Source organism: Cololabis saira, chromosome 12, assembly GCF_033807715.1.
Source record: "Cololabis saira isolate AMF1-May2022 chromosome 12, fColSai1.1, whole genome shotgun sequence".
In the NCBI taxonomy this organism is placed as follows: Eukaryota; Metazoa; Chordata; class Actinopteri; order Beloniformes; family Belonidae; genus Cololabis; species Cololabis saira.
Window position 1 is genome coordinate 14,018,335 of NC_084598.1, and position 20,748 is coordinate 14,039,082.

Genomic DNA, 20,748 nt, shown 5'->3' on the forward strand with positions numbered 1-20,748 from the left:
CTCGAGCCTCCAGTGTTTTTATTTAACAGCGTTGTACAACAGTCAGACGCCAGATGTTCTGCAGGATAACGTCAGTAAAAGGGTGGGCGGCAACGCCACCTCAACTGTTCTGAAAGCTTGGGCAGTCTTCGTATCGGACCCAAGTGGAAGTGCTGAACCAGTGAATTAGCTTCAACTGCACTGTGCATTTTCAGAGGTTCACAGAACCTGCAGCTGAACAGTCCGAAGGGGAGGAGTCGGGGCTCGGTGGAGGAAGGTTGACCGGCGGATCTCCATCCGGATGTCCCGACAACTTTGGACCAGAACCGCCACAGAACCTTCAGCCTCGTCGTCCTAAAACATGGCGGACTTGAGGTCCTGGCTGGAGAAGCTTCCAAAGTTCAGGTCTCTGGACATGAGCTCCTCCTCCACGTTCTCCAGCGCCCACTTGTGATCCACGATCTCCAGCGCCTCCCACTCGCTCTGAAACACACGAAGCCAGGCAGCGTTTCAGCCGGGGTGAGGAGGCCTTTGTCAATTGATTAGAGTATTGATCGCCTCACCTTAAAAGCCTTGTTGGGGTCAGGGGGCATCGCCATGGCAGCACCCGTCATCTGATCCTGCATGAGCCGTGACTGGTCGGCAGCTTCCAGGAGGAAAACGCACAGTTCCAGTGGATTTAAATGACTCTTACTGACTTGAACTTCACGTTTGCTCTTGAGTGGTGAATTCTTCCCAAATAAACCCACTGGTTGTGTTTTTACACAACCATAAAGTGTTTTTATTACAGCGATCGTGCGGTTAGAGGGAAGACTCACCGTTGTCCTGACCCAGGATGAGCGTGTACATGCTCCTCAGTCCGAACACATTCAGGAAGTACCAGGACGCCGAACTCACCCTGCACGAAGCACATGGTCAGTCATATCACACTCAGTTCCAGGTGAAGGACTACTGGACATCCTGGATGTGTCTACCATAGAGGTGTAACAATATATCGTGCCACGAAATTTCACGATACAAAAACGTCACAAAACGTGTCGTGGAGGTGACAAAGTGTATCGCGATATTGGATTATTATTAATCCATTGTGTTGACTAGTAACGCGCATCCGACGGTGCCTCGAACCGCGGACCAAAATCTTCCTCCGCTCAGAAGAAACTAGTACCGTTTTGGTCCTGATCACAGGACTCTTGCAGGGTTTTGAGCTCTGAACTTTTACTCATGTAAGGCTGGTGTAGAGTTAAGCCTTACCTTATTAAATTAAACCTTTTTGGGTCATGAGTATGGATGTATTATATTAACGTCGTGAGTAGGATAAACACAGGGACAACTTCTGCTGAGTTCCAGTGTACTTTAATGTCCCTCAACAGTGTAGGATTTTAGAACATCAACACAGCACCTAGTGCCGTACTGTGGCGTATCACTCCGCCCAATCTAGAACAGACTAATCACTACAGATAAACTGACTAGTGTCATTACAGTCCCTGATTTACATCAGAATATAAAGAATATATTTATAAAATAATGAACCCTGAATTACCAAAATAAACTTCTTAACAAAAATAAATCTCCTCTTACACTTATAAGGTGAGCATGAATCAATCTTTTTTATGATGTAAAATTGTATGTATTTATTTACTTTTATTTATTTATTTAATTTTAGTTGTTACATTTCTGGAAAAGAAAAAAGTCAAATCATACATGAGAGAAACTATTCAGTTTGTGGCAAAATATTTTTATTGTATGAAACTGAAGATCATAATGCAAACCTGACATTTACTTTTAGTTCAGTTTGTGGAAAATGGTTGGCCTGGCTTTCTCTTTAAAACTTAAACAGTTATAAAGCATTACAAACTGTAACAATAGGGCAAACGCAAAGTATTGTTTTGTATTTTGTGTCTTTCAAATAAAAGACCATTTTTTCCAGTCATATGTTCCTCATTCAAGGTTGTTAAAAAAATACTGCTATAATATCGTATCGTTATCGTGACCCCAATATCGTGTATCGTACCGTATCGTGAGATTAGTGTATCGTTACACGCCTAGTCTACCAACAACTGCATGTTGCTCAGTGGCACGAGGTCACAAAGTTCCCCGACCCCCCCCCCCCATCAACTGTGCATCTCTGACTCTGAATTGTTGTGAAAGGATGAGTATTGATCTTTTACCAGGAAGCGTCCAGCGAGAGCAGGTCGATCCCCCTCTGTAACATCGGCTTAAACCTCAGAGTCAGCGGGAACGGCACCTTCGCTGGAAGACGAGCACAGAAACAAACCGCCATGACGTGAACTAACAGTCTCATCACTGACATCGTCGTGCCAGAGAACATGTTCTCAATAACACATCTTTGGTCGGATGCAGCACACGGAATTAAGAGGTTGCAAACCGGGTTTAGCAACTTCTTGGCTATTTAACCTCTAGTTGGAAAGCGTCGTGAGACTTTAAGACTGCTGCCAGGGTACGTTGAAGTCTGTTTAAGTAACGTTACGCAGCGGAAAACTTTCAGTTCACCTCGTAATGAGAACAAGCAAAACCATCTGATTTCGGGGTCGAGTCTCACGCGGAGCTGAGATTCGGTGCAGTTCCTCGACCGACCACAAGGGGCCGGCTGCGAAAGAGAGTCAATGAAATGTCCAACTTCAGCGCCAGAGAGACAAACATTAGTTTCTGGGCCTTTCTGGGTCATCCAGTGGTTTCTAGGAGCCCAGCGTCAGCTAATTCAGGTTTCAGGAATCCACTGACGCTGGTAGCCAGAACAAGCTTTGATTGGCATACGGTGGGCGTGTTCCCGTCTGCTTCCGGAGCAACATGTTTGCACCCCGTTCGAAAAGAGAGGCTTCAAAACCGGTCTTCAGAAACCAGCGGGTCACGTGACTTGATGCTTCATCCATTGTTTTATAGTCTTTGAATGAGAATGAAGCAGTTCCCTTATCTTGATTTGCTGAAAGACTCACGTGTGCATGTCGGGTCCACCAAAGATCTGTTATTGCGAGGATGTGCTTAGGTACACGGCGGACGTTGGAGTAAGTTTGCAGGTATGCATCGTTCAAATTTAATATTTATGTCATACTGTAACAAAACGCCGCCAAACACGAGTTTCACCACATCATCGGATCATTTTCCACTGAACTGTCGTGTCGAGGAACTCACTTATGACAAATCCAGAGAAGGCCCAGTTGATCCATCCACCGATCAGAATCATTGGCAGCACGTTGGTCAGGTTTCCCTTCATCATGTCCGTCACCATGCTGGTATCTGAAAAACAGGATCTCACGTCTGAGGCTCTGAACGCTTACAGATGGACACGTGACACTAACGCAGGAGGTTCGTCTTATTCTATTAATCTCTCTCTCTCTCTCACACACACCTGTCATGGGGTTCTTGGGGACAACTTTCCTCTTGACTTTCTTAAAGAAGCCGGTCTCTGCGTCGTTGAAGTAGTGCTTCCTCATAGCAAAGGACTGAAACGGTAGAAACACTTTGATCAGAGAGACGAACTGGCAGGTCACATTCCAACGCTGAACCAGCATCAAAACCCAGCGTGTTAAGACAGATGAGGTCAAAGCAGACACGAGAGGACAGGACAGGAAATGACAGAGAGTCAGGGGGCGGTTTACCTGTCGAGGGATGTACTTCCCGTTCTCTCTGAGGATGCGGCTGCGCAGGAGCACCTGGCTGCACAGAAACGTTTACTTCAGCACAAACACTTCATGTTGGTGGAACAACAAAACAATCACAAAAATGTTTCATCTTCCCTCTGCAAAGCAACGCAGGAATTTTAAGCAGGCGTAGAGGGAAAGCAACAGAAAGATTAGAAAGGATGGGAGAACTAATAATAACCACAATCATATGCTGTAACAATTCACCTTTCAATAACCATGACTACCTCATACTGCTGCACCTTTCACTTTAAAAAAAAATGTTTATATGTTAATAAAGGCTGCCATTTGGCTATTTACTGTACAGTGAGTGAAAATAACCGAGTCAAATTCCCTGTCTTGTTTGACCTGCCAAATAAACATGATTCTGAGATGTCATTTACTCGTGTGGTGTGTAGAGGTTTGGGGTGCTGGACAGGAAGAGGGGCGAGATGATACAGTCAGGACAGTCTTAACCAGGGGTGGGCAATCCAGGGCCTCGACGGCTGGTGTCCTGCATGTTTTAGATGTTTCCCTGCTTTAGCACACCACAACACAAATGACACGGTTGTACACGGTTGGAGAGACCAAGCTGAAGATGATCATTGCTTTGAATCAGCAGTGTTAATGCAAGGAGACAGCTTAAAACATGCAAGACACCGGCCCCCGAGGAGCTGGATTACCCACACTTGGTCTAGAAGAAGAGCTGGTTCAGGAAAGGAGATGGGTAAGAAAGCAGTGGGAAAGGGGAACAGAAGAAGAGAGGAACTGAGAGGCAGGATAAGGGTTCTTGGAAGGGCAGAACAGTGTGAGAAAACAAAGAAGACGTAGTTAGTGCTGCTCACAGGTTTACAGTCAAGTTGTGCCAAGACCTTTACTGAACGCTAACCCTTCCTAGGAGCACAAGTTTATTGTGTTTATTTCAATCAAACCTGAAAATGACATTTAATCATGTAAAACTGTCAAAATCTAGAATCAGGAAGAAGTGAAGTATTCATCATCAAACAGATAAATAAAAGATTTATTCTTGTTCATCACAAATGCGCATGTATGCAGACCTGTCAAACCTGTCTGTGCACATCAGGCATCATGTTGTCTTAAGACAACATGATGCCTGATGTGCACAGACATCAGACAGACATCTTCTTTGTTGCTTTAAAAGCCAGAAAAGGAAGTTACACAGCAAGACTGCTTTCCTGTTCTTGAGTCAGCAGCGGGAGCAGCTGCGCAGCATCAGTAACAGGCTGCAAGTCCAGAATAACTGAGATAAACTCAGTATACACAGCTGGGGTTTCCAGTTCAGCTTCACGGGTCATTTCACGTCAGATAAAAGAATTAGAGACAAATGGCTTCCCAGCTTTTGGACATCGAACGTGTTTAAATGTCAAAACATGTGTGACCACGGCACCTGTTTTGTTTACAGTGCCATTGTGGCAGGGAAGAGAACTACTCGTACAAGTCGAAAGTCACAGCCTAATGATGAACTTCAGACCGTCCGAGTTCACAGCACATTACAACCCAAAGGATATTGAAGACTATGTTGCTAAATTTGAAAGACTCAATATCACTGACTGATCCTTACAAAGCACCGGAGTTGCCAGACCTCCAACATCCACCTGATCAACTTTCCTTCGTCCTACTCCGGGTTTCTCTCAAATATGACAAAAGACTGGAGGGTGTGAATGGATGTTACGCCCTGGATTTGTGATCAACATTCAGCTTTGGACTCTGGTGAGAGAGGATGGTTTTGTGCTTGGAGTAGCTGCAACTGCAAAGCTGGATTCAGTGAGAGCTGCTGTCATGTGTCGGCTGTCTTGTTTGTGTTTTATGGCATAAATACATTAATCTCGCCTCTCTGGATCTTTAGGAATCTGATAAAAAGCTTTTATATTCTGGCATCCCGGTGCACAACAGTTATCTGGCATCGTTTCTACCGTTTACCAGCGCAGAAACGTCCTCGCCCGCTTCAGCTTTACTGCTGATATGGCGTCGTTTATATTCTCCAGTGTTGCATGCTGGGAATTCTGACGTCACGGTTCGGAGCTCTATAAATACCTTTTTATTTTACAAACGTGTGGCAGCAAATTAACTTTAATTCCTTGATTTCTTCATTCAATAGATTTTGTTTTATTTTACATTACTTTAAAAAACACCAACTGTTGAATTTGCTAATAAAAATCAATTAAAATAACCCCAGTGTTGGTTCAGTACTCAGAATGATGTGAAACCTAAAAGCTGTTTATCAGAGGGTATCAGGAAGAGGAAAATGTTCTCATCTCTGTTGTTTCAGCCGTTTTCATACGAGTGAAATATGATGCAATGCGACCATCTCAACTCATCAAGTTTACTTGATTAATTTTTGACTGTTGAAGGTCTACAAGTACACCTGCACAACAAATCCTCAGCTTTTATTGTTTATTCACCGATCTCCTCGCAAAAATGATCATATTTAGTATTAAAGCAAGATTACACAAATCAATAATGCTTTAAACTAAAACCTGATCACTTTAAGTTATCTTGATCTCCAATACAAAACTGCATGTATGTTGTAAGTTAAGAACTTAACTTGAACACATTTGCGTAACCAGGTTTACAAAGATCTAATCTGATTTTGTTTATGAAAACTTTCATTATGATGATGAGGCCAAAAAAATACCCCAAAATGACACCTCAAATGTTCCTCAATGTTTTTAAATCAAGTACAAAAAAAGAAGAAACCTCAAGAAATAACAGCTGAAGTTTTCTCAGTTCAGCTCCTTATTCTCACCTGTCAGAGACCTGCTCCAGGTCGATTTTCTTGTCGCTGTGAAGCAGCTGAGTGACGTAGTGGCGGATGACTCCAACAAAGAAGGTGATGAAGACGATGGGGACGACCACCCACATCCGAATGCTGGAGTCCAGCAGGAGTTCTGGACCGGCCATTGCTCTGGTCAGCAAAGCTACGTGGACTCAGACAGGAAGACGCTGCAGAAGGCGATCAGAGATTCAAGAGATTATTTCTGTGGCTCTCAAAGATGTTCCCCCCTTCCTCACTTCTAACCAACTGCTATCGCACCCACATGTGAACTAAGTTAATAATTTTTGGCACTAGAAAAATAAATAATCAAATAACAATTAAAATTAGTGGTATGGAAATAGAAAGACTAGAGTATATGAAAATAAGTTCCTGGGGGTAATAATTGATGATAAACTTAGCTGGAAATCACATCTAAATAGTGTAAAATCAAAAATGTCTAAAACCCTAGCAATATTAAGTAAAACAAATTATATCTTCTGTCAAAGAGCACAGCTTTTGATGTATTACTCACTCATAGTTCCATACATGACTTATTGTGTGGAGATATGGGGTAACACCTATAAAACAAATACAAACCCTATTTTCTTATTACAGAAAAGAGCTTTAAGGATAATTAATAGATCAGACTATTATGAACCAACAAATAATCTCTTTATTAAATATAATACTCTGTTACTGTTTTATTTGCCTTTAAAGCCCAGCAGAAACTGCATTCAGGATTTGTTCCGAATAAAAGAAACCCGCTATGACCCGAGGGGGAAACTCATGTTTGAGATGACGACAGCAAGAACAAATATTAAAAAGAGACGTACATCAATTAAGGCAAGAGAAATATGGAATAGTTGTGATAACGACCTAAAAATGTGCAGTTCTATCTACAAGTTCAAGAAAATGTTGTAAATAAATGTAAAAACACTATAACTATAAAGTATATTATCAACAACATTGTAGAATGTGAAACGTCAATTTTATATTTTGTGTCATTTATTTTTTGTCTTCTTTATGCATCGTTTGTTTTCACGGATTCATGCTAATGTTTCAGATTTAAATTGATCACAAGATAAAAAGGGTATAAGCTACGGCTTCAGCCTACACCTTTTTGGGCAAAAGCAATGTTTATTTTACTTTTTTCATTTTTTGTTTTGTAAAAATGGCTTAACTTGTACAAGGCTTAAAACTGAAATAAAGGCCATTCATTCATTCATTCATTCATTCATTCATTCATTCATTCATTCATTCACGCACGCACACAGCACTGTTTAGTGTGTGTGTGTGTGTGTGTGTGTGTGTACTACCAAACATCATAACCAGGGCAGCTTTTCTGCTGTTATTGTGATTGAACCCCTCGTTCAGGTGCTCAGGTGTGAAACATGTGACCAGAGCAGACGTGTGGAGCATGTGTCTCCTCCAGCATCATCCTGCTCAAGTCGCCCTTACTCGGAAGTAAGAATGACCAACATGTAAATATAAAGTCATACGAGGCAAAGACCCTTTAAATAGAAGTTTCTGACTTTTGTATCGCTGCGGCATTTCCACCAAATCATGTTAGCAGCGTGTCATCGCTGCACCTGGACATGCTGTCAAAGCCTGACCAGAGTGTATCAAATATCTCCTTTAAGACAAGTGTCCAAAATATCTCCCGAGGTAAACGACACGGTCTCTCAATCATAATGACAGTTAAATAAATAACAACTGGTTTAGAGATGAAACAGGACTTTGAACCACCCATTTGTTTCCGTGATCGGCTCTTTTTAAACATTAAAACGCGTATCCGGCTGGTTGAACAAGTTCACCTGTTGACGCTTCAACACGGTCAACACGGCGTCCAGCACCTGCTCGGGACCGAGCTGTCACACCTGATAAATGTGTATGTTTGTCGACATTTTTCTCATTTATAAACTTTAACTTTAAACTTTACGCCACTCACCACATTTATGAAGTTTCTGACCGCCTGACCATGGGCGCCTGACACGCTCACCTGCTGCAGAAGAAGAAGAAGAAGAAGCACTTCCGGTTTAAACGGAAACAGTAAACACATCTTCTTTTTAGCAAAAATAAAAAAATATCAAATCAAACTTGTTTCACAAAACTGCAAAAAATAACGCTAACTAAACAGCGTTGGAAATTTACAATGAAACTAATAATGCCTAATAGTTAACTTATGTTAACCTTCACAATGTTAATATTTTTAAATTAGTAATAAGTGATAATACTAAATGAGCAGAACTATACTTATGTATTATAAAGATAAATAGGGGTTTGTACTGCCCAGTGGTGCTAATTTGAGTTTAGGTGTGTACTTCAAAAACACACAAACAGTACTCGAGTTGTAAAAAAAATATCAGGGGGGATGGTGGATTTTATCATATGGGGACAGATAATTTGTGCTGATTACAAATAATATAATATATTACAAATAATAGCGCTGACCAAAACACCTGCAGAAATACTGCAGGAATGAAATAGCAGCAGTTAAATGCAGCCTTCTGTAAGCTTTAAATATCCACTGGGCTTACATCAAATACATCAAAACACAACAATAAAAAACAGTTTTCTGAACTTATCAATATGACTCTGTCCTTCACAGGATAATAAAATGGATCACTGCAAAAACTCAAAATCTTAACAAGAATATTTGTCTTATTTATAGTTAAAATGTCTCATTTTAGTAAAAAAAAAAAATCTCATTACACTAAAAACAAGATTCATCACTGGAAAAAACAACAATTTTCACCTGTTTCAAGCAGATTTTCACTTGAAATAAGTAGAAAACCTGCCAGTGGAACAAGATTTTTTTGATTGTAATAAGAAGATAAATCTTGTCCCACTGGCAGATTTTCCTACTTATTTCAGGTGAAAATTTACTTGAAACAGGTGAAAATTGAAAAAGAGGGGATGGCAGTTTTACAGGGGGGATGATTTTGACCATTTTTATTTCAGGGGGGGATGCCATCCCCCCTCATCCCCCCTCAACTCGAGTACTGCACACAAACAAACCAGAGATATCAACTAAACCAAACTACTCAAACCTGGCCTGTGATTTTAGCTTTTCATAAGATTTCTGCCGCTTTTAGCACTAACCTTTCATAATTAGATAATTAAAAAATGTGGTCCGGGTCTTAATCCGCAGCAGGTCTTCAAATAAAGTAAATACAACCTCAGATGTACAAAATATAACATACCTTATTGTTTTTCACTCTCATTCCAAAGAAAAAAAAGTAAAACAACAATGGCTTTCAAGTATTCTTTTGCTTTTTTTCCTTTCTGTACCAGTCTCCCACATGGCTGCAGGGGACTTTTGTCCATCTCTTCGACACAAAATTGCTTCATTTCTTCGAGGTTTGCAGGCTTTTCTTTGAGAAACATCCCACGTAAGGTCCCATCCCAGCATCTCAGCCCAAGATATCCCACTTTGGCAGGACGGTTGCAACACACTAATTCCAATAGTTTCCAGTAATTTTCATATAGAGTTCCTGATGTGTTTGGGATCACTGTCCTGTTGCACAACTCAACTTCAACCAAGCTTTATCTGCTGGATACTTAAAGTTGAATTTGACTCCAGAATATCCGGGTAAACAAACGTGACCATGGTCATCTCAGCTAATACAAGCTGGCCAGGTCCCGCCGCTGCAAAACAAGCCCAAATGATCACACTTCCACCACTGTGCTTGACCGCAGGAATGACCGTAGGTATGAATATCTCCAAAGGAAATCGTTCCAAAAGTCTGTAGTTTGTTGTCATGAAGCTTAACATTTAGTTTGCTAAGTAAAACCTATAAAGTCGGATATATAACTCTTCAGTTCCTCTGAGTATTGCGGGGCCCAGGCTTGGGGGGAACCTGCTGGGATGTCCGCTCCTGGGAAGTCGGGGTCAGTGATTTCCTCTCACGAATTATCCTTCTCATTGGAGGGCCATAGGTTTCAGCACCAATACAAACTTTGGTTTTTGCCAGCGTTGCTACTTTGGTATTCTTACAGTAGATGTAGTTCTTCATGTCTTTCCATCCTATTATGCACATTTACAAACATTTTCATAAGTTTCAAAGGCTTTAGTTGATAAATACTTCTAGCACAAACATAACAAATCTAACTTCATATTAAAGACCCTTGTACCTTTGGTCTGCGACGCTGGATATCAGATTCTGAGCGTGATGGAGGTGTCGTCCTGCTGCATTTGGGCCCTGAGCCGATCACAATCCTTTGCAACTTTCTGCTTGTCCACCAATTTTTTTTTAAGTTTGACATTATGTTCTTGACGGGATTAAGATCTGGGGATGTCAATGTCAGAGCCAGAGCCAGTTTGTAGCTTTTATGAACGGATCATCATCACATTCCTCCGGGAATGTTGGGAGAAGTTGCTCTCTTGATGTTCTGATACATGAATCAGCTTCGTGGGAGAAAAGAAATGTGTTTCTGCTGGTTTTGACCTGTTTAACTGGAAATGTGATTTGATAAAAACTGATTTATGTCACGATGATGCTTTTGAACCTTTATTGAGGTTGTATATCAACTGTAATCTCGCGTTCAAGCTGCGTGTGAGTAGGTGCACAGTCATCTGAACAAAAATGCACACATTTTCCATCCACATGAACAGATTTTTATATAATTAGAGCAATAAATAGTTCCACTTTTTCCATATCTCTGTCATTTCAAAAACAAAGTACAAGTAATATATATTTATATACACAGCTAAAATTGCCCCATAATGAATTTTTAAAATAATGTTGTCTCTGTTGACACATATTTGACACTTTACTCGTACAATTTTACAAGAACTATTGCAGTCTTTCTCTACATTATAAACAAGAAATGTGTTTTCTCCACAAATCGGTCATTTGTGTTATTTAGAAACAAACAGCTCAGACCTCCTGTTCACGGCCCTTGAACAGATGAACACACACTGCCGTTACATGGGAACAGAAGACTCAAATGCTTTTAATGTTATTAGAATCAGATCTGATGTGCTTTTTTTTTTTTTTTTTTTAAAGTCTCCCTGTTTTACCTGCAGCAGTCAGACCAGATCTGTTTCTTTTGGTGTTAATCAGAGGCAACAAACCAACAAAACAAAACAGATCTTCTATTCCCGATGCAAACCAGCACCGTCGAACGACCCACCGCCAAGAAAATGAATGTTTGGATTATCAGTTTTCATTTAACAACTGTTATTTACATTCATATCTATAATACAGCTCATTCAGTGAAGATAATGTAATAAATATCAACATGCAAGCTGATAGTGGAGAGCAGATCAGGGCAAAAAAATAAAAAAACAGAAAAATGAAAGGGCCATACATGTTTTTGAACTGCAAGAACAATGTATTACTATTTTGAATGATCGAATACATTTTTTGATACCTCCCCGACAACCGCTGATTTAGTTCACATCAGGGAAAAGGCATTTGATCCTTCTTGATGTCTCAAAGTAAAAATTCCTAGATTTGATGACTCGAAGTGTTGCTCTGAGCAGAGATTGTACAGTCATGTGCAATAGTTATCGCCCACTCCTCTAACCGAGCATGTGTACAAAAGCCTAATAAAAAGCATCTGATGGTAGTTTCCAGCCAATACAACCAGAAACAAATTATATTATTTTTATCACATCATGCCATTATTTATTTAACAACAAAAATGTTTGCAATACTAAGTACCCTGTTAATGCTTCCATATGGATTTATTTCGGCAGATTGCTGGTCTGAAATGTTCAGGGGCCTGTTAACATAAAGCCAAAAGGGAACAACAGAAGTAAAAGTCTTAGAGAAAGGATTGTTGGTGCACAATTAGAATCTGGAAAGAGGTTTAAAAGCATTTCCTAAAAATAAAGTATATACTGTATAAAGTATAATATTCTACAGTGGGATCGAACATGTGGAAAACATTCAACATGGTTTCCAATCTAAACAATACAATGCTCAGAGAAAATTAAAAGATCCAAGAGCAACATGTCAAACTCTACAAGCATTAGTGATCTGGTTAAATGTTCAAGAGTAAAAAAAGACTTAACCAGTATGGATTATTTTGGAGGGCTTGCCGGTATAAAGCCTTTTTTTGAAAAAACACAGTAGGAACACCTGAGGATCACCAAACTGGATCTGAACAAACCCCAAAACCTCTGAAATACTGTCCTTTGGACAGATGAGATCAATGTAGAGCTGATTGACCTCAATAAACAGTACCAAGTCTGGCAAAAAGATAAACAGCATTTCAGCATAAGCTTGTCACGCCCGGTGCAGAGAGTTGATGGTTTGGGGTTGTTGCACTTTTGAGTGAGCCATGGACTGCTCTGTTTACCAGATTATGTCTGTGACAGAGTATAAGAAACTATGTTATGTAATAGGTAATGATGATTGATCAATAAAATAATCAAGGTTTGTAATTTCGTAGTCTCACCCACACCGTGGCGTAACTGATATGATCGTAAAATGTTATGCATAAGTGAATGCAGAGAGACCTCAATGAACTTGAGCAGTTTTGTGAACGAGAATGGACCACATTTCTCCTTCAACCTTCAAGTTATTGCTGCAAATGGAAGATATACATGCTATTGTACCATGGGGCTACTTAGTATTGCAGTATAGTAGTATTGCCTACCTTTTTTTTTGTTTGTGCCTTAAATTCTGTTCAGTAAAAAAATGGCTCAATGTCATATTATGCTGTTATTTGTCTGATGTATTTGGCTAATACTAAGATCTGCTGCAATCTAGTGGATTTTTATTATGTTTTTACACAGTGAACACCAAAAAAAAAGACATAGAATTAAAAGAGGGCATGCTAACATTTGCACATGACTGCAGGATTTATAACTGTACTACAATGTGCCAAACGCATGGGCATGGACCTTGATTGAGGGTTTTTTTGAGTTACCTTGGGCATGTGCTGGAAAAGAATGATTTCTTGTGTAGTCCTTACCAAGTAGGTTAGATCCAGTGCTCCTTGAAATTAGTATTTGGAATATGTCAGGTATTACTTCCAGGGTGTTTCTGGTGACTAAGTGGCCTTTACAGAGATACGTAGTGCTTCTACAGGTGATTGCTCATATATGGTGCAGACTCAACAATGCAGAACTCAAAGAAGCTGAACACGAGGTGATTACTGATGCGGTGTTTGGTGCTGCTGATGGTGAGACGCTTGGCGACATGTCAGATGTGTGTTGGTGTGTATGTTTGCATTAGCATGCTGTGGATTCAGTGAATGTAATCATCACAGTCTGTTTTAAAAAATATTAGAATAAGTGGTATGGTAATCACAGAAGATTGTTTGCTTTGTTGTAAAAATATTTAAATCAAAATGCTTTAGTACTTCCATAAGATACCCAAATCAGAAAAAAACATCTCACATTGTCAGCACATAACAAAATCAAAAATGCTAAAAATAGAAAGCAGCCCAAGGAATACGTTATGTTAGTAGAAGCTCGTCACACAACAATACTGATAGAAATACTAGTAGCTCACGCCAAAAAGCCAAAGGGGTTCTTCAGTTTGAAAACAACAGGGGAGCCAACATGGATCCCTGTGGAACTCCGTCAGTGATCAGAATCTCTGATGTATTTCCACAAAGCTCAAACATGAAGGACAAGGAAAAAAAGGAAACAAAGAATGCTCAAAGACCCTGAAGAACCCAAATGAACCTTTTTGCCTTTGGAACATTATTTTGTTAATTCAAGCAGTTCTGAACTTCAGTTTCAGATTGATGCCGTTGGCCCCATTCAAAACAGAACACACTGTACAGGTAATATCTACAGGTGATGCATTCAGGTAATCACAGGAAACCAAAAACGTGTCAATAAAATTTGCATTCAGAGCATCTGAGGAATTTCCTATGATCCACCAGCTAAATGCTGGTAATTATGTGTATGAGAAGGTAACTAACACAGTCTCACTGACAGGAGAGCAGCCAACACTGAACGTTTGATTTATTGTCAAAAAATGCAAATGGCTGTTAAGGTAGTTCAGGGATGGAAGAACTTTCGACCTGCCATTGTGTGTTTCCCTCCACAACATCCGGTAGTCTGCAGTTAATGGAAAATAAGAGGGGAAACAAGGAGAAGACTCAAACACCAGGATGGTAGATTTAAATGCTAAGTGCAAAAATAATGTATAAAAATGGATTTGTTCAAGAGTATTCACTTGGTGCTGTGTGACAGTGAAACATGCTTTACAGTCCAGTCCTGTGAGATGTTAGTAAGTTCTTCTGGATGAAATTAGGTCCAGGTTTCAGGTTCCTTCAAGTCTTTGTAGATGATGAGGGTGGCGAAAGGCTGAGTCCTGCCAACATGTTTCAAACATGCAGTAAATGACTTCCTATTTTCTGTTGTGAATCCACCAACAACCTCCTGGTATAGATCCTGAATTGTCTTTTTGCTTTAAGTTGGTCTTCCTTGATTAGCATTTCTTATGATTATTTCATGTTTTAACATCCTTATATCTGAAGGCACCTTATCCTCCATTTTGAAACACCTCAGGTGGAAAATGTCTGTTTTAACATCGCTCGTCCTCAAATACACCAGAAATGATTCACCTACTGTTCAGAGGGATGAAAGCAAATTGGACTGGGTGGGAAATTATTCATTATTCTTGAAATGTTTGGTTTTCATTTACGCTTGAAGGCTTTGGAAAGTTATTTTCTGATCTTAAAACAAAAACCTGGACTTTCATTGGATGTAATAAAGTAATGATATTTAGTCTGAGGATTCTCACAGACTTACAGGCTTTTGTAGCAGGCTACCCAGCATGCACTGTGAGGCCCCGGCAGATTTGCTCCTCAATGACCTCCGCTGGCTGAGGTCGATGGCGCCCCGAGTCACAGACGCTACCCACAGACAAATGTCTGGGTCTGCAGCCGCTATTCAAACTCAAACAGGTCTGTACTCCTATTGGTGGTTCCGTGATGGAGGCGTGAGCTAACGAACGCCGTTGGCGCAGCAGCTCCTTCTCGACCTCCAACAATGTCGTCATGAATGTAGCACCCTGATGCTACATCCTGAAGCTACATCCACACTACTCAGTTTCATTTTAAAAAGTGGAAATTTTGTTACAGTTATAACTGATAAACACAATTCAGCTGTAAAAAAATTGAATTTCAGTTTGTGAGTGATCCGATTGTGGTTCACTTTGGACGGAGAAAATCAAAAGCCCTCATAAACGATGACGTGGTTGCACACATCTGCTTCGTGATCTGTCCTTTCCTGATTGGCTGAGGCCAAATAATTTGACCACTCCTGGAAGACGACACACACAGCCTGAACATCATCGTGAACAACATGGAGATTGTAAAATAAGCGCTGCTGACTGTGCTGCCATCGGTGTTTCCAACATGACCTTGAGGCATCAGTGTGGATACAGATCTGGCTTTTCAGAATGAAACTGCACTAGTGTGGACCAGAAGCGGACCAAGTACCGCTCTATAGGCTCCAGAGCTGTAGTAGAAAATTACAACAAATATCTGAAATACCTGTATTTAAAATATATGAATTTTATTCCTCAATGCCTCTAAATAAATTCACTCTGGCATCATTCTTCTCTACCCCAAAAAAAAAGGAGGAAACAATGAAGGAACGGAGCGAATCTGCAGGAAATTAAATAAAATGAGACACCCTGATCTGAAGCTTTGGCAGTCCTGGAAAAGGGGGACCCTGCTCTCTCGCTCTTCCTGAGCAGTTTGTTGGTCGCACTTTTAAGTTTGGAAATGTAAAAAAAAAACAAAAGTTTTATTTTAATTTTCCACCCAGTTTCCTGTCGATATAGCAGTTGAGAATGGTGCAGAGTTGGATTTTAATGTAACCTGAAATAAATATGTTACTACTGTACCTTCCTGTTTTCATCTACTGAGTGAAACAAAAAGATTTTATTTCCCTGTTTGGCACCTCTCAGATTAATCTCCTTCTCTGGCAACTTATATGGAGCATAAAATTCAGATATCAGATATCCTTTTTGACAAATTCAGGCTTACGCTTCCAAATAAACTGGGATACTTGACAGTGAAGTGAGCTCATTCACAGATTTGGTACCAATAGACTCCAAATATACACGAATGAATAAATGGCGAAAATTTGGGAAACCCAAAACGATAGTTTCGCACCCCCTGATAAAACCCTGTAATCCACAAACACTAAAGGCTTCTAGTTGTTTTTTGCAAAACACAAAAGGTAAAAGACCTGTAGTTTTTGTTTAGATGGCTTATTTAAAGGTTTAAAAAGTTATTCTTCACACAGAAGGTAAAGCGTCTGGGAAACTTTACTTTTCATGGCAAAATAAACGCTGGATTGGGGCTTTATGTTACAACAAATCCCTCCCCCTGCATATGGGATTTTAACCATGGTCACACTGATAATCACTAGCTATTGCACAGGTCATGCATACCTGTCTAGGACACGGAAACTGCACCATATTAACGCTATCCACTTCTGCTTCTGCCTCATGGCTTGTAAATACTCAACAACCAAAAACAATCCTACAAGTGCTTTTTGTGCGATAACATGGTGGTGCAAGACTACTGTGATTTTTTGGAATATACTAACTGGACTCGTTCTGCTCTCAGGCTTCCGATAAACCTGAACTGCCCCTTTAACCACCACTCGACATGGCGTTAGCAGTAAGCGCTAAGCCTAGCGTTCAATTCTCAGGCACTGTTCCCTTTACGACTGGTCCCTGAACCGTTTGTCCACTACAGCGACACAAAAAACTCGTACTCACAACATGACATGAACACTTCGTCTGTCAATAAAGAGCTACAGACATGTTCTCAAGAGTCCCGGCTCAGGTTGGAAGGGCACTGCGAAGGGAAAATGATGACATTTTCAGTTAGACAGGACTATGTGGCGTTTCCCCTCATCTTCATGTGATGGGAAAAATGCCATGATTGAAGTTCTTGCTGCTCCGCTGGCAGGTTTTCACGGAGGATTAGTCCCTGCAGGGCACAAGTTGCCAATAAACATCTCTCAGCACGAGTGAGTCTTTTTTACTTGTGAGGGAAGTGAATGTGAAAATAACACAGGCTGAGCAATTTCCTCCTCCCAGCTCTCAGCACTCTCCTCCTCACCAGGCGACCGTTTCGATACACCTGCATTTGCCCTCCTCCTCCTCCTCCTCTTCTCCTCCTCCTCCCACTCATGCTCGCCCTCAGTACCGCCCCCTGGCGGCTCACAGCAGGATCGCGCACCACCGTCCTCGGTTTCTGCCTCCTCATACGACTGTGCTGATCCGGCTTACGGGCTTGGATTTGGGTCCCCCTTGCCCTGCTCCTGGGGGGTGCGGGGAGAGCGGGGCGGTCGACGGCGGAGGTAACGGGGAGTGTGGAGGGGGAGGCGGGATGGAGGAGAGCGGCGGATATTGGGGCGTGTAGGGCTGTGGAGACGTCTGGGTGATGAGGCGCGCCGAGGGAGTCTGTGGCGGCGGGGTGGAGAAGATGAAGTGGGTAGAGGGGGAGACGGAGGGGGAAGGGCTGAGCGGGGAGTGTGTGTGAACGGCGTGGTTGTGAGAGTGTGTGTGAGCGTGCGGGTGGGGCTGGGAGTGCGAGATGGTCAGCGGCAGCTTGGTGCCTCCACCCGGCCGTCCCACCGCAGGGTGCGGGTGGTAGAGTCCGTGTGGAGTAGTAGGGGTGACGGGGGAGTGTGGGGACAGTGGTGGGGGCGTGATGAAGCCCGAGGCCATGTTGTAGCGAGGGTGCTGGCTGATGGCATGTTGCAGCCTCTGGTGCTGCTGGATATGAGAGGGAGCGCTGCCGGGCGGGCCCTGCCGCCGCGGCGCCGAGAACCTGTGCGTGAGGATGTGGTGCTGCGGGACGCTTTGCATGTGGTAGCGGTGATGGTGATGGTAGGGCGGGGGTGGCGTTTGCTGCTGCTGGTGCCCAGTGACATTGACTCCGCCTCCTCCACTGTTGCCGTGGCAATACTGGGCGTGTAAAGCCTGGAGCTTGGACGGCCCCCCTACCGTACCTCCGGCCCCTCCAACTCCTGAGTCCGACTGAGCGAGGTTGGGTGATGGGGAGGGGCATGGGGAAGGGGAGGACGGGTGAAGAATGGGAGGTGCAGGTGCGGGGTAGTGGGGGGGTGATGATATCATCAGGGGACTCTGGGGACTCTGAGGAGGGGGCGACGTCATCGTCAGGGGACCAGGAACTTTGCCTCTGCGACTGCCTAGGAAATTCCCCATCCGTCCGCCTCCAGTTTGGCTGCCCCCACTCGGCATCCCTCCTACGCCCCCAGCCCCTACCCCGCTCGCGAGGGGGGAGATAGTGACCCCCCCCTGGTTGTGACAGAGCCCCGGCCCACCCCCCACCCCTGTACCGGGGCTCTGAGTAGGGCGGTGTGGCCGGTAGACTGCTGGAGACGACGGGATCATAATGGGGCTGTAAGACAGACCTCCAGCAGGCAGGGGGCACTGCTGGTGAGGACGAGGGCTGCTAATAATGGAACCCTGAAAAGAGGAAATGGGAGGCAGGGCATGAGAGGTTGTACAAGGTGACAAAACAAAAGAAAGATGAACGCAAATGGATCCAGAACTAAACTTCTAATTATTTAAGCCAGCAAATTATTAGTAGTTTTCTATGAAACATGAGTAAAATGTGTTTAACATGCAGATGTGGAAACAAACATGCAGTCCAGGAAAAGTACTAAACTTCCAGGCAGACCAGACACACTTTAGTTCAAATATCCAAGAACAACAGTTCCCACATGAAATGAAAAAACAAACAAGCAAACAATCAAACAAAAACATAAAAACACTGCGACAGGAACTTGGACACATTGTTGTCTCATCACCGACTCTGGGAAGAAAGTCTAAGCTTTCATGCCCCATTGCCCCACAAAAGAGACAATAACACAACGACCAGTGACCGAGGCCAGAGATACTTTCACTTATACGGCAGAAAAGGCTTCAGGAAAGTTACCCAGAGAGCCCAGCACACTGCAATTTCAAAACACAAACAGATGAATGTCGAGTAAGAAGAAAAAACGAGTCTATATGTGCTGTACGTCCCAGGACATGATGAGTAACAAATACATCGTGCCATGAAGTCTCCTGCACTGTACAAGACTCCTGTTACCAATTTATACACCTTTAACTCCTTAACTGCTTCCAGTTGTCTCATCTTTGTCCCACCTTTGGACGGTGGGAGCAGAAGATGGAAAGAAGAAACATTTAAAGAGGGTCATCAGTGGAAAAAAAAGAAAGTAATGTGACGTCTATGACGACATTTATGTTGTTGTATTTCATTGAGAAGTAAAATGTGGAAACCTGGTCATCAACGTTTTATCTTTGGGATAAATGAGTTTAGAAATAGACCCCCCAGATGTAGATGAGGGTAACACAACGATAAAATCCTGCCATCTGATCCTAATATGAGTCCCAATTATAGGCAAAAACTACGTACGGTTACGGTGATAACTGTGATGGAAATTTAGTTTTGGCTATTTGATTAACCAAATCCACTGAAGGAAGTATTAGCCTTGGCCTGGGTGCAGAGTGTGCAATCTGATATTTTCTTCCTAAAAGGTTAGCTCCGCTGTTACAATCACCTGTTTATCAGAATTGTAAGTATTGTGTTTAAAATCATTATGCATCCCTTATTCTGCGTCATTTCTGCATCAAGATGCCTCATGTATGTTCTGACCCACTTGCATGCAACTGCTCAATTAAATCTACTGAAATCTGGCTCATCTCTCAAGACTTATTCTTGGTAACTTGATGTATTCAGTTTCAGTCCAGATAGTCAACTAGTGGTTTAAATTTATACGGAGGCTTTCCACAACATTTTGGGGACCACGAAGGGACATCGTCTGTGACGTGATGTCCGCTCTGGGCGGGGGAGATGCACTGCCGGTGTCCTGAAGACCCCTGGTGATTTCTGGGTGAGTGACATTCTGAATTGTTTCATGACTGAGATGATGGATGGAAGGTTTAGTAGATTTAATGACTCAGTGTTACCGTTGACTGTTCGGACAGTAAAGTATATGCAGTTATAATTTCTTGTGTCTTTACTGAACACGCCCATTTAACTCAGAGTTCTGGGTCAGTGACCCCACAGTGACCTACTTCAGAGGAAGCTAGTTGGAGTTGGTAGTTTTCACACCTTGAGTCCAATCAATGGAATGAGTTTAGAGGTGTGGTTTAGAGCTATTTTATATCCATAAATACGTTTTTTCTCATAGAACGGAGAGAAAACGATGAAGAGTAGTCGATCTGCACGAAGCTGGAAAGGGATACCAAGTCATCTGAAAGTGTTTGGACAGTGTCCAGAAATGAAGACGGTTCAGTGCTGCTACTCCTCCTCACAGTGGGCGGCCAGTCAAGATGACTCCAAAGAAACAACTCCGAAGCCTCACAGGCAAAGATGAACCCA

At 42.2% G+C, this 20,748-nt stretch overlaps 2 protein-coding genes across 2 annotated transcripts in view; both read right to left on the reverse strand.

Moving 5' to 3' along the window:
- Position 1: 1 nt before the first annotated feature.
- On the reverse strand, positions 2-8,400 carry zgc:86609 (ER membrane protein complex subunit 3-like). The gene is made up of 9 exons (XM_061735635.1): positions 8,342-8,400; positions 6,385-6,581; positions 3,597-3,654; positions 3,347-3,440; positions 3,130-3,234; positions 2,148-2,229; positions 798-877; positions 543-625; positions 2-462 (listed from the first exon to the last, which is right to left on the reverse strand). The coding sequence occupies exons 2-9, from the start codon at positions 6,537-6,539 to the stop codon at positions 334-336; spliced, it is 786 nt and encodes a 261-aa protein (XP_061591619.1). The 5' UTR covers positions 6,540-6,581; positions 8,342-8,400; the 3' UTR covers positions 2-333.
- Positions 8,401-10,997: 2,597 nt separating this feature from the next.
- LOC133456920 (IQ motif and SEC7 domain-containing protein 2-like) overlaps positions 10,998-20,748 on the reverse strand; it is a 190,784-nt gene continuing 181,033 nt past the window's right edge. The window contains exon 17 of the mRNA XM_061735632.1: positions 10,998-18,824. Coding sequence (XP_061591616.1) covers positions 17,592-18,824 — 1,233 coding nt within the window. The 3' untranslated portion in view covers positions 10,998-17,591. The remainder of the gene's footprint in view (positions 18,825-20,748) is intronic.